We start from the raw sequence: 13,604 nt of genomic DNA, 5'->3' as shown, positions 1-13,604 counted from the left end.
CATTACACAAGTGCCCTTCTCTGCCACTTCTTACGGGCTCCTAAAAATGCATTATACCACTGCAGGACTCAGGTTTCCTGCTTTCATTGTGTCTAGATGGAGAAATATTCCAGATGATAGAAGATTATGATGCTTCCACTCTAACAGAGTTAGGTGGTAGACGCTGAGATAAGAAATAGCAGCCCTCTTCTTTTACTCTACAGATATTCTCAACAAAGCCTTGATGAGGCCACACTTGGAATACTGCATTCAGTTCTGGTCGCCACGATGTAAAAAAGATGTGGAGACTCTAGAAAGAGTGCAGAGAAGAGCAACAAAGACGATTAGAGGACTGGAGACTAAAACATATGAAGAACGGTTGCAGGAACTGGGTATGGTTAGCTTAAGACAAAGAAGGATTAGGGGAGACATGATAGCAGTGTTCCAATATCTCAGGGGTTGCCACAAAGAAGAGGGAGTCAAACTATTTTCCAAGGCATCTGAGGATATAAACAAGAAGCAATGGGTGGAAACTAATCAAGGAGAGAAGCAACTTAGAACTAAGGAAATATTTCCTGACAGTTAGAACAATTAATCAGTGGAACAGCTTGCCGCCAGAAGTTGTGAATGCCCCAACACTGGAAGTCTTTAAGATGATGTTGGATAGCCATTTGTCTGAAACGGTATAGGGTTTCCTGCCTAGGCAGGGGGTTGGACTAGAAGACCTCCAAGGTCCCTTCCAACTCTACTATTGTATTGTATTATTGTATAGCAATAAGTTAACCCAGAGAAATTGGCTGAGCCCAGCCATTTCTTGCTTTTTTCAGAATGCGACAAATCACTGCAGAATAACTCACAGTGGATAACTCAATGTGAGATATTATGAAAGAAATGTTGAAAAAATGGTAGAATAGAATAATTAAAGAAAGGATGCTAAATGAAATGTGAATGACAAAAATTAAAATAGTGGCAAAGAAACAGTGGCAGATAACAATAGAGTTATCTCATGTTTAAATGTCTCCCGTCGAGCTGTCCTGCATCAAACTGGCTGTGTCGAATTGTCCTGAGCAAGTTGTCTGGCATTGAGTTGGCCAGGGTGAGTTGCCTGTGGCAAGTTGTCTTAAGACTCTTTTCAGTAAGCCTTGGAATGTTTCAGAGACAAGGATGAATATACACGTGGCAATTTCTCTCTAGCCCAGGCCTCTTTTCTTAGATCTGGATGATAAGATGCCTCTCTTCTATCTTCTGTTTCTGAGGATTCAGCATAAAAAAAATGCTATGACCTCACCCAACTGTTCTCTTCAGCAGTATTCTCAGATTTGCCTAAGCCTCCAGCAGTGTAACACATCCCACTCCCATCTACTGAAAAGACACTTATTCACGTAAATAGATGGAGGGAGAGGGCTTCTATCAACACATCTGTAGGCAATAGAAGATTAGGAACAGGCTCTGCACAGATGCTTAAATCATCTCAAGTAAATTAAGAGACTAATGGTAAACAAAGTATCAATACTGACTCAAAGTATTACAGAAATTTAAAGTTACTTTTTTATATTAAAAAAGATTGCTACAGAAGCAAAATTCTTACTTTGTGCCCTGCCTCCACCTGGGCCTTCAGAATATTACTTTTAATATCCGGAGACAACCGCATAGAAGTGTTCGCGGGGCTCTCAATTACATTGTTCAGGCATTTATCTGTCAATTTCACAACTTCCTCCTAGAAATAAAGAAAACTACACTCATAAACAGCACTCCTCATTAGGTGAACAGTTAGCAAGAAACACACATACAAGGAGTTAATACAGCTTCCACAACCAGCACATAATAAATGCATTATATATGCTTTGGGCCAGGACTCTGCCTTATTACGAGTCTCCATGCGAAAGATAAGATGATCAGCACTAAAACTATTGCAGAACAGAAACTATATTAAGGAGATAAGACCAAGCCATTGTATGCATTAATAGTCTAAGATATCTATGTCTGTCTCTTTCCTCAGTAACTAAAGAATTTTGGTATCTAATCTTACAGGTAATATCTCAGTTTTAATGAAAAGCTTTCTATAAAATAAGGAACATTTTCTTTTCTATACTTATCTAGCACAAAAATGCTGAAACCCTGGAAAGCATATATTATTTCTTCACTTTTGAAGTCACACACACACACACAAACTGTGGACAATTGCTATGGCTCAGAAACTTACACGCAGGTGGAACATACTCAAAAGGCTTACAAAACAGGGCTAATTTATAGGTGGACTTATCTGCTATGCAGTTCTACAAGGAAAGTATTTGGATTTTCTGAATTTTTGCATATATTTCAGAGTCTATGTTATCAGAACTTCATTTTACTTATTTACTCAATTTGTGTAGCTCTATAGGCCTTAGTGAAATAGACAGCCTGAGAGAATAACTAACATCTGAATTGAGTGTTTATTTATGTTTACAAAGTCATTCAACCTGTGATGTGCCGTTGTGAACAACCCTTAATATTCAGTAATCGGTTGAACTCAGAGGTGGGTTGCTCCCGGTTTGGCCCAGTTCAGCTGAACCGGTAGTAGAATTCAGGCCTGGGTCGCAGAACCGACAGTGACCTAGGCCTGCCACACCCCCGAGCCGGATCCCTCTCTGCCGCCATTTTGGTTCTTAGTGACTGCGAGTGCAGAGTTCAATGTAAATTGTTCTGCCTATGTGTGAAAAACAATTTACATTGAGTAGCGCACGCGCATGCAGCGTGCGTTGTGAATCGGTAGTAAAACCGGCAGCAACCCACCACTTGTTGAACTGCCTTTAGCTGCAATTAACTTCAGCCAAATCTGTTCTGTAAATTACTGATCACTGGAATTATGGCCCATTTTTGCATGGCCAACAACTTCTACTTACTAACATTTGAGGATTTTATAGCATAAACTGCTCATTAGGAACCTTTTACAATATTTCTATGGGCTTTTGCTCTAGACCAGTGATGGCGAACCGGTGGCACACGTGCTACAGGTGGCATGCGGAGCCATTTGTCAGGGCACGCGAGGCGCTGTCCTGTCAGCTGGCCAGTGCACATGCGCGCGCTGGCCAACTGAGGTCACCCTTTTTAAAAGCCATTTTTTGTCCTCCCCAGGCTCCAGATGCTTTATAGGAGCCTGGGGAGAGCGAAAAGAGCCCCCCCGCACCCCCCGGAGGCCCTCCAGAGGCTTCATGAGCTTCCCTAAAGCCTCCAGAGGGCAAAAAACCAGCCCTATGGGCAAACCGGAACTTCGGGAACAGACTTCTGGTTTGCTCGGAGGCTCGTTTTGACTGCTCTGGAGGCTTCAGGGAAGCGTCCTGAAGGTCCCTGAAGCATTCAGAGCGCTCAAAACGACACTCCGAGCAAACCGGAAGTGACTTCCCGTTTGCTTGGAGGTTCATTTTGACTGCTCCGGAGGCCTTAGAGCGCTCAAAATGACCTTCCGAGCAAACTAGAAGGTCGTTTTGACTGCTCCCGAGGCTTCAGGGAAGCCTCCTGATGATCCCTGAAGCCTCCAGAGGGCTTCCGGGGGGGCAGGGGAGGCTGTTTTCGCCCTCCCCAGGATCCTATAAAGCCTCTGCAGCCTGGGGAGGGCAAAAAAAGCATGCAAAAAATGGGGTGTCGCACCGGGGGTGTCGCGTATTGCATTATGGGTGCGGCATGCTGCATACGAGCCCCCTGCGCTGCCCCCACTTCTGGTACGCGAGCCAAAAAAGGTTTGCCATCGCTGCTCTAGACTTTGAGTTGGCTAATCTACACTATTAAATGTATTCGGCATCCATTCTCTTTGGTTTCCTTTCTAAAGCAGCAAAACATTTCTAAAAGATGACACTGCCACCTCCACGCCCTTGCACCCGTGTAAGATTCTTTACTGTGAAATGTACATTTGGGTCCTACCAGACACAGTAACATCTATATCAGATCAGAAGCTCCACTATCCTTAGAATGTTCCCCCTGGAATGTAGAATGTCATCCAGATGGGTTTTTGACAAATTTGGGGTGAGCATCAATTTTCTTCTTCTTAATGAGCAATGCTTTCCATCTTGCTACTTTCTCACTGATTTTTATCTAGTACCTTAGTTGCATTGTGAGAGATTTGCAGGTTTTTTTGTGTGATTTCCTGTATAATTTTTACACCATATCTTTTGAGAGATTTTGACAGACTAAGTACTCCTTGGGAGCTTCTCTATTATAAATCTTATCATTGCAAGAATATGATTTTGTCTGTGGACTGTTAGAGCCCCGTAGCTTTAGAAATCATTTTGTAACTTTTTCTAATTGATATCAATGGTTTTTTAATGGAGGTCTTCATAATTTTATTTGGAAAGGGGGGATGGACATACCATAAAACTGTGTGGTAAAAATCTCACTGTGATAATGAGAGCCAGCATTGTGAAATTTATGTTGAACAGGGTGGGCCCATATCAACTGATTGTTTTATGAAATGTTTACGCAACTGGCACTAGATATCACTTTGACTGAACTGACTGAACTAGGGAGAGGCAACTATTTTTTTCATATTGGCAGCCTGCTAATAGATAACTCAAATAAAGCACTAAATCCAAAGAACCCACAAGAACTTCTGATGATACCCAGTCAAAACAATATGCAAACATTTTGAAAATCCAAGAGGCAAATACTGTTTTGTAGAACTGTGGGTAAAGCAGGATTGATTAAATCAACTTTCAGCATATCGATGCATGCCACAGAAAGATATTTCCCAATATTTCCATTCAGCATTCATATGTAAAATATAATTCTCTCTATATTATATGACTGAAATTAATTTCTATATACATTTTCTTGAGATGGCCCTGGGGGAAAAAAAACAGAATTAAGATTTTTAATTATTCTCCATCTGTACCCTCCTCAACAGCACTGATTTAAGATTTTCTCTCCAAATCAGTTTTTATCACCACATAAGCAAAGTTGGGTAGAAAGGAGAAAAATGAAAGTTTTGCTCTCATTACTTATTTATTCTGTTCAGTTTTCAAAATTTATCTTCCTGCTTTATAATCAAACGAACCGAATACTTGTTCAGATATGGATTCCTGATTCAGTCCTTGGAGCACATATTCAATGTCTTATGAGGCCTTTTCCTTTTGAGACTGCCATAATTTAATAGAGCTAACTCAGCAAGGTGAATGTATCTCATCTGACAATAAATATTTACTTGTCTCAAATGACAGGAAGCAGTATTTTTCTTAGGTAATTATTTTTTCCTAAGGAGAAAAGCCCATGTCAGATCAGATCTTCCGCCTAAAAACTGCCTAGTGTTTATTTTAGCCAAGGGCATTAATCCTACTTTAGCCGACTGTGTCACAGTGCTTAAGCACAGGTCCAAGGATGCCTTGAAATGCATCCAGAGAAAGTGTATCATGCAGTTGCCTGGCCTCACCCTCAAGAGTTTTCATTATTATTCTTATAGACAGGATGATTGCTGAGATAAGCTCAGATTCTTTAACTTAATTACTGTATATTAGAGTATTGTGATTTATGATTACCCTGAGAAGTAGAATTTTAATCTTTTATGTTGAAAGCTTTTAGAAATAAACAAAGCATCTGACATGAAAGAAAAACTGCCTTTGACTCTGTTGTGGTGGTCCCAAGGGACTTTTTTTTATGTGCTTCTCCAACTTTCTGCATGTCAATATAGCTTAAGCTTGTTCTTTCAAACACATTTTTCCCCACCTACTGCTCATTACAGAATGTCCTTTAGAAGAGATGCAGATATAGATATGGAATATTACATCTTCCTAAACACATGGGAAATATAGTGAAGTCAAGCTTTTATCGTTCCCTGCATTCCAGAAGTGAAAGAGATTGGAATGCCTATCTAATTAAAAATTAATTGCTCCCTTCTGTGCCAGCATGCCCTTCATGAGCTTGGCACTGCCAATCTTGCGGACTTTCAAATTACCAAAGATGGTCGCTAAGATGCAAAACGTAGCCGTTTTTATCTTGCATGAACAAAAACATTACGGGGGGAAAAAGCAAATATAACAAAAACCCTGACCTCATATTTCTGGGAAGAGAAAGCATGCAATACCTGCTTGCTGACATTTATGTTTATGTTGGACTGGGAAACCAATACGGGAGTGAACTCGGTTTCCAGGTGCTTCAGTTTCAGGGATGGTTCATCAGCTAGAAGAGAGGAAGAAAGAAACTGGATATACAGAACCCAAGATTGACATAAAGCTCTAAAATATTTGGCATTTCATCCCTTGTCATTGCTTTCACAGTAAAAATAGATTTCTCTTATCTGTAACTGCTATTTTTTCTTAGGCTCTCTATACAATCACAGTTAAGAGGTGCTTGAAGCTACATCATCTGAAAATCTTTGCAAAATTTAATAGTTTTAGATATCTGGTAGGTCGGAAGAGATCATTTAAAATTTTTAAATTTTTAAATTTTAAATTTGAACTTTAACTATTATTGTACAGTAAATTATATGTTACCTCCTCCAGCCACACCTATATCTATTTTATATTTATATCTATGTATATTACTGTGTTTTAAATATGACTGTACACCGCCCCGAGTCCCTTCTGGGAGAGGGCGCGGTTTAGAAATCAAATAAAAGTTAAAGTTAAAGTTAAAGTTAATCATTCCAAGAAAAGCTGGAGAGTTTTGGAAGTTTTCAGTCATTACAGGGACACTATGTTGCTATTTACAGGACCGCAAGAAGAATAGTTAACTCATGACAAAATAGGTTTTAGGCAAACAAGTTCCTTGACTAATGCCTGCACTTCCCTGAACACAAGACTGTGCAAGCAAGCGCAGAGCACTTATGGAATTTGGTAACTGCAGAGCACTTACGGAATTTACTGTTAAATGCTGCTAAAACAAAACAAGCCCATGCATCAGGGGAAATAAGAAATCGTAGCAATTGCTATTTGGACAAATAAATTATTAGGGAAAGAAGGAGAGAGATTGCTTGCCACTGCATTTTTTTTTTTTTTGGAATACCTGGAATCAATAATGGTCAATAGAAACCATTAGTTATGTTAAAAATGCTTATTTCATAGTGTAAGAACACATCAGAGACATAGTTGTAAGCCACTCAGCCTATCAATAAAGCGATCCAAGCGTCTCACTACCGACGGTGCCTTACCAACAAGATTTATATTCTCAGAGGGGGTTTCCTTTGTACCATCTCCCCCTTCCAACGTTTCACCTAATCCCTCAGCAGGGGGAAAACCAGCAGCACTGTCAGTACAAGGATCCAACATTTCTTTGCTATCAAGCAAATCAGCAGTCAGAGGCACGCTGCATAAGCTAGGAAAAGGAAACAAGACTTTTAGAAATTCAAATATGTCTGTATATTATACACCTTTAAATTAATGTTACTTATACTCCTATTAAAAATTTTTTAAGTGATGACAATGTATATAACATGTTTTTAGCATTTAAACAATGTTGCTTTCCCACCCCACCCCCCTCAATTAAGTAGCCATACAGCTGAAGGTGTTCATGTTTTTAACTATTTCTAATTGCTTTTAATTTGCTTACAACTAATAAAGGTAAGTAACATACAAAACAAATTTAAATTTGAGAGGGTTCAAGCTTGAACAGCTCTCTACCTAGTCCTTCCAGAATGGTTCCGTTGTTGTTCATTTGGAAATGTTCTAAGCAAAAAATAGTCCATTTTTAGCTCAAGGCAACATTTTGAGCTCAAATACTTACAGGATGTTCAGAATTATGTCAAAACACTTCCACTAAAGGCAAGCTTGAATCATTTTGAATTCAAAACATACATACCCCTACTATAGATAAATGTGGGGATTTAAAATGAATCTGAAGACAAAACAAAATCAGAAGTGTTTTCATGAATCCACTGCTACCTTGTACAACAGTATGCAATTGCTCACAGAATACTGAGTGCCACAACACATAGTTGCTTCTGCAATAAAATGTGAATGACAGACACACATTTTTGTGTATGGGTATATTTGTAGCCCAAGCACAAATAATGGGAATTTAATTGTTTTTCAAACTTTACATATGTAATCAGAACAGAAAGCAAAATAAGACAAATCATGCCGCCACCAGAGGTTAACATCCATTAGAACAGTGTTTTTCAACCCTGACAACTTTAAGATGTGTGGACTTCAACTCCCAGAATTCCCCAGCCAGCATATTCCAAAGGTTGAAAATCACTGAACTACAGTATCCTTTTTTGGGGGGAAATTTCTTGATCTAGTTCCAATACATGCAGCAGTAATTATCTTGTGTTGCTGAGCAATCCAAGGTAGAAAGTAAACTGTAATGGCTGTCTCTCCTTTTATAATAGAATAGAATAAAGTCAGTGAGGAAAATGAAGCCTTCGAACTGGTCCTTGATGATACCAGTCCTGATAAGATCACTATGATGTTTAAATTATTTCTTTCAACCTTTATCAATTCCCTCTATCCAGAGCATTTGCAACCAGTTGATAAGGAGTCCATTGGAGAGCTACAAAAGTATACGGCACTTTTGATCTTTTCTAAAGCCTCAAATGGGAATGTGGTGTCTGTGGAGGATTAAAAAGATCAAAAGGACTTCACTTCTCTTATTAATCTTCAGGATTTGAACAGGTGCAAATAATGCTAAAATCAGAGAAATAGCATTGCATTTCTCCAAATTGTTTTGCAGTGTAGAAGTAGAACACAAGGCCACTAATTACTGACAAAAAACAGAGATAACTTGTGCTGGCCTCATAGAAAAAAATCCCAGATAGCCGTGCTTTGCATAAGATGTTTAATTCATTTGGGTGATTAATACAAATGATACCATTTCACTCCTCTTACCACTCAGAATTTTAACCATGGTCTAAGGTGAGACCATGAACTTGAAAAACAAGTTTCAGATTCTGATTAGTGTTAATGGTAATGGTAGCTACTCTGCATTCAATTGAAATACTCAGCGTAGATAATAAGATTCATGGCATTTGGGTAAAATGCTGGTTGAATTAGCACCTTGTATGATTCAATATGCTATATTAGACAGTAACATCATTGGAGCCAAAATTAGCAAAATTTTGAGGGCATGAAAAAGCTAGATTTGATTGCAGCTGGATTATGAGGCTGCTATAAATGCTATGGAGGTTTCATGTACACGTAAAAACTCAGGAAAGACAGACAAACACTGTTTTCTGTTACTTTCAAAACTACTAGTTCTAGCAGTAATAATCTGGTCTGATTTTGGCTTTAAGCAGCAAAGCAGCTGGGTTCACACTAAGACATAACAGAGTTTGGTTAAAATATGGCATAGCTTATATATTTAGTTTTTCCACCACCACCATCACCATCCACACATACCTGTGCTGCTTTCTTGCCATCTCATCTGGATACTTGAAAAGATCTGTGCGAGGGGGAATAATGGCTCCCACAACCTTGAAATAGCTTGTTTACTGACTAACAATTTGAAAATATTTTCTAGCATTTTCCCCACGGCTCTCCTCAATTGGAGAAAATGAAAAATGATGCTCATGTCTATGTGAATATTTTAAAGGATACTTAAAGCACTTAGCCACCTATGTCGAATTACTGAATGTCAGTTCAGCAGTTTCTAAAGCTATGCTTTTGTTTAAGCACCCCTCTCACCTACAGAAGCTATTGTTATATATTAGTCTATTGGGATTTCGGTATCAGGCTGGGCTGGAAGCCATTTGTCCCAAGAAACGCCTTCCTCAGAACTGCAATTAGGAAGATTTGTTAAGATTGTTACAGAAACAAATACAAGAATTCCAGCAAATTCTTTCAAATGAGAAGTTATATAGCAGAAAATTAGGGAAGGAAGGTTTTAGGGTTGGGGTTTTGGTTTTTGCTCTTTTGCTATAAAGAGGAGGACGCTTTTTTTTTTAAATGAAGGAAGGGTAGGACTGTAGCTATTGATTATTTTGGAAATGGATATTTGTCAATGGAAGAACCAGCTCTCACTTGATCAGTTCTTGCAACTTATCAGGCACATCAATCCTACTGCAGTAAATGAAGTAGGATCTGATTTGGCAAACTCTTGTTAAGTTAGTGTAAAGCAGGGGTGTCAAACTTGCACTGTCATGGCATCGTCACATTACGCATCACGACTTTTCCCCCCTTCGCTAAACTGGGCATGGCCAGTGTAATGCGCTGGCCGGCAGGCCGTAACTTTAACACCCCTGGTATAAAGGAATGTAGATTTGATGTTGGGAAATGCATGAGAGCTATTAAGGAGGAAAGCAAAAGGTTAGAGCTGCTAAAGAGGACTTGCAGAAAATATCACAGAGTTTTGAATTAGAGAGAAGCAGGGGAAAAAAAACTCAAAATAATTCCACCTTGATTTTGTTTAAGGTGGGCTGAGAGAAACGTGAACCCCACCCCTTTTGTTAATTTTAGTACATAATATGTATTTCCTGGAATCTTAAAAGGATCTTCTTTGAGTAGCTGACATCAATCTAGAAGGCTTATCCAAGTTTCTCTGTTTTACCTTGGATAAGCTTTCTAGATTGATGTCAGCTCCTCAAAGAAGACCCTTTTAAGAAGCAAGGATGGGAGGGGTTATTTTCTCTGTTTTACAAAATCAAGTTGCGGTTATTTTGAGTTACTTCTCACATTTCCCTCTGTGTAATTTTTTTTGCCTAAGCCCCCCCTGCCCCTTTAATGGATCTATTATAACTTTCTCAAGGCCAGTTCCTTTACAATTAGCCCCAGCAAAGCAAGAGACATGTCATTCTGCTTCCTCCATCCCCATTCAAAGTGAAGTTTGTTGTTGAGGCTTCCATCCTACTAATATCAATGCTCCCCCATTCAAGGATATGACTAGGCAAGGCCTTTGATCATGTGACATTTCTCTGGGAACCCGAAATACTTCTAGAAAATCTCCATTTTTGGGGGGTCTGAGATCCCTTAATGAAGCACCTTTCTCAGCTTCAGTGACAAGATAGTGAAATCAAATCTCCCCAGGCAACAGGCAGACATCTTCTAGGTCTTTGGAACATCTCCAGTGTACGTGAGATAATCTTACACCACCACAAGATTGCAACGAAAGCACTTTAATACAGTAAAATGAGACGACTTCTGCAAAACAGTGTGGAGTACCCCACATATAAAGTATATTGGACACAGGCCTTCAAATTTCCAACTATCAAGGGAACTATAGTTAAACAAGTTGGGGGTGAATATAAAAAGAAAACAATATATCTCATTCTGATCAGAAGTGAACGTCTCCCTCTGGCCAGGATGGAAGCACCTTTTTCTTTAATGACACCATTTTACTTCCCAAAACAATGAAAAGATGAGCGTTGCCTAAGTATAAGCAAGCATTGGTTTTGTAGTTGATATTGTCTTACCGGGTTTATGTTTGAGCATAAAAGAATCGATCCCACAGGGATAGCATAACAGCATTACACCAATCGGAATATAGTAGAGGCAACTTTGTAGTTTATTTGAATAAACCTTTTGCCGTTTAATAGATTTTTGCATTAAAACAAAGAATCTCAGAACAGAAAGCAACCTTCAAACACCTTATTTTGCATTCCTTCACATTTCTTTGAAAGTACTTTAATATAAAAAGTATAATTTTATAACATTATTAATAGGCACATTATCAAAAGTGCAGGAGAACCAAACAGAACATTTTTTAAAAAACTTGCTCTATTATATCTGCAGTAGAGACCTCTTTGCTCTCCTAAAACTCAGAAAATAATTATATGATAAGAATCATTAAATCATCGTTGGTATCTTTCCACCTGGCGAGCAAAATATTGGTTTCTATAGATTGAATAAGCAGCTTTGTCATAAACAAGGAATCCATTTCATCTTTACCCACCTCCTTCCCATGAAGAAAAGCACGCACAGATCCTCTCCCCCCCCCCCAATGTAAAACCACATCTATGTTTTAAAAGAAACATATATGCTGGTCATCCATGTTCAGATATATTGGCATATGGGATTATCCCTTAAAGATCAAGCCCTTCAAAGCATTCATGATTCCAGAGGACCGTAAAGATTTCCTTAAGATCAAAAGTCCTACAGGTCAGTCACAGTAGTCTGGAAACCAGAACCATAAGCCTGTCTGTACATTCCTGCATTCTTCACATTGCGTTCACGGACAAAGTCATTGCAGTGTCTATCCACTGTATGGGCCGAGGGCGCGGACCACATGTTCCATGCATTTCCACCACGTTGACAGCAGTCGCGAGCATCATGGGGCCTAGATTGGTTTGGGAATGGGATGGGGTACAGTTAGTATCTAGGTATAAATAAAGGGAGAGTATGGAAGGTGGAAGATGCAGTTGAGGAAGTATCAGGCTAGCAAGAGCAAACTTCTTGAAGAGCAAGCACAGATTTAGGAAACGGACTTACAATTTAAACCCTTCATGCTGCTATCAGAATGCACTGGCTTTAAAGTAATCTATGCAAGAATTAACTTGGAATGCTTCTCTATTTTCATCTAGCACTTTCTCTGACCAACAAATAAAGTAATAAATTAATATATAACTTCTCCCATGGATTATCACATTCGACCCTTAAAACCTCTAAAGTTAGTGTTTACAGTATTTCCCTTATGTATAAACACATCAATATATCTGTGAATTAAATCAGGGTAGGCAGAAAGTACTCCCCCAACTGCCAATAAACTATACTCTCAGCATCGAACAAGCAGGTTCGAGCTTCCAGAAGTTAACCTTCAGCTTCAATGCTCATGAACAAAAGCGAGTGCCTTATACATATAGCAACAATGAAGCATTTAAATCATATGATAAAATGTACAGGATTTACAGACTAATATTAACACAATAACTATGAACTATTAAAAAAATCATTTTTTAAAAATAAAGCAAGGACACAAAATAAAGCAGTTCAACATAAAGACTATGGTTATATTTGGTGAAGGATAAGAAGAAAGTATTTCATGCACAACATGCTATTTAGAATGCACCAGTATAGATTTTGCTTGTCAAACATGACTTCTTTTACTGTAGCTAAAGTCCATTTCAGGAACATGCAAAATTAAATTTCCAGAACTGGGTCAACCGGACAGACAAGATGGTACGTATACTTTACCTATGGAATTTCTCGCTCCAATGTAATAAAATCAGCCTTGTTGCCTGGTAGAAGTAACTTTAATGTACTTTAAAGCACAAAGATATTGAAGATGTGCCAGTTTTTACTGATTAATAGACTTGGAGGGTATGATTAGCTACACTAATGACATTCAGAACAAAAAGAAGCAGGGCTGGGAGCTTTTCTTCAGCTTCCAATTTACTCTGCTCTTTTGTAACCTGATATTTGCATGAGAAACTTAATTGGAGTAACTCTGCCAAGCTATATTAAGCAGTCTGTATGTTTAGAATGAGGACTTCTCTAGAAACAAGGCGATTATCCAGTGCTTGGGTCCTTAAGGGACCTTTAGTATTATCACATGATCAAATGGACTTTTAAGTTTTATATATATAATATTTACGTTTTTGTTTTCAATTTCAAGTCATATAATTTTCTAAATTAGAAAATCATATTTTAAAGCTAAGCATATTAACACATGTATTGATCTGAGGTTTTATGAGTCCTAACCAGTAACATTTTATAAAATGAACTGAATGAATGCTTAGATCTGAGGTGTCTGTTATGGTAATTAAGAGAGATCTTATCATCCACCAGACTCTT

The 13,604-nt window shown here is 38.6% G+C and overlaps 1 protein-coding gene across 3 annotated transcripts in view; it reads right to left on the bottom strand.

The window, feature by feature from the left end:
- The window catches only part of EPB41L5 (erythrocyte membrane protein band 4.1 like 5), a 66,183-nt gene that overhangs the window by 10,771 nt on the left and 41,808 nt on the right, over positions 1-13,604 (bottom strand). For all 3 annotated transcript variants that reach the window (XR_014176773.1, XM_081970486.1, XM_081970487.1), the window contains exons 17-19: positions 7,094-7,257; positions 6,029-6,123; positions 1,568-1,696 (exon numbers count right to left, since the gene is read on the bottom strand). Coding sequence is in view for 2 of the 3 variants with exons in the window: in XM_081970486.1 (XP_081826612.1) it covers positions 1,568-1,696; positions 6,029-6,123; positions 7,094-7,257 (388 nt within the window). In the remaining variant the exon portion in view is untranslated. The remainder of the gene's footprint in view (positions 1-1,567; positions 1,697-6,028; positions 6,124-7,093; positions 7,258-13,604) is intronic.

Source organism: Natrix helvetica (assembly GCF_964273705.1).
Source record: "Natrix helvetica genome assembly, chromosome: 1".
In the NCBI taxonomy this organism is placed as follows: Eukaryota; Metazoa; Chordata; class Lepidosauria; order Squamata; family Natricidae; genus Natrix; species Natrix helvetica.
This window is presented reverse-complemented; position numbering and strand designations above follow the sequence as displayed.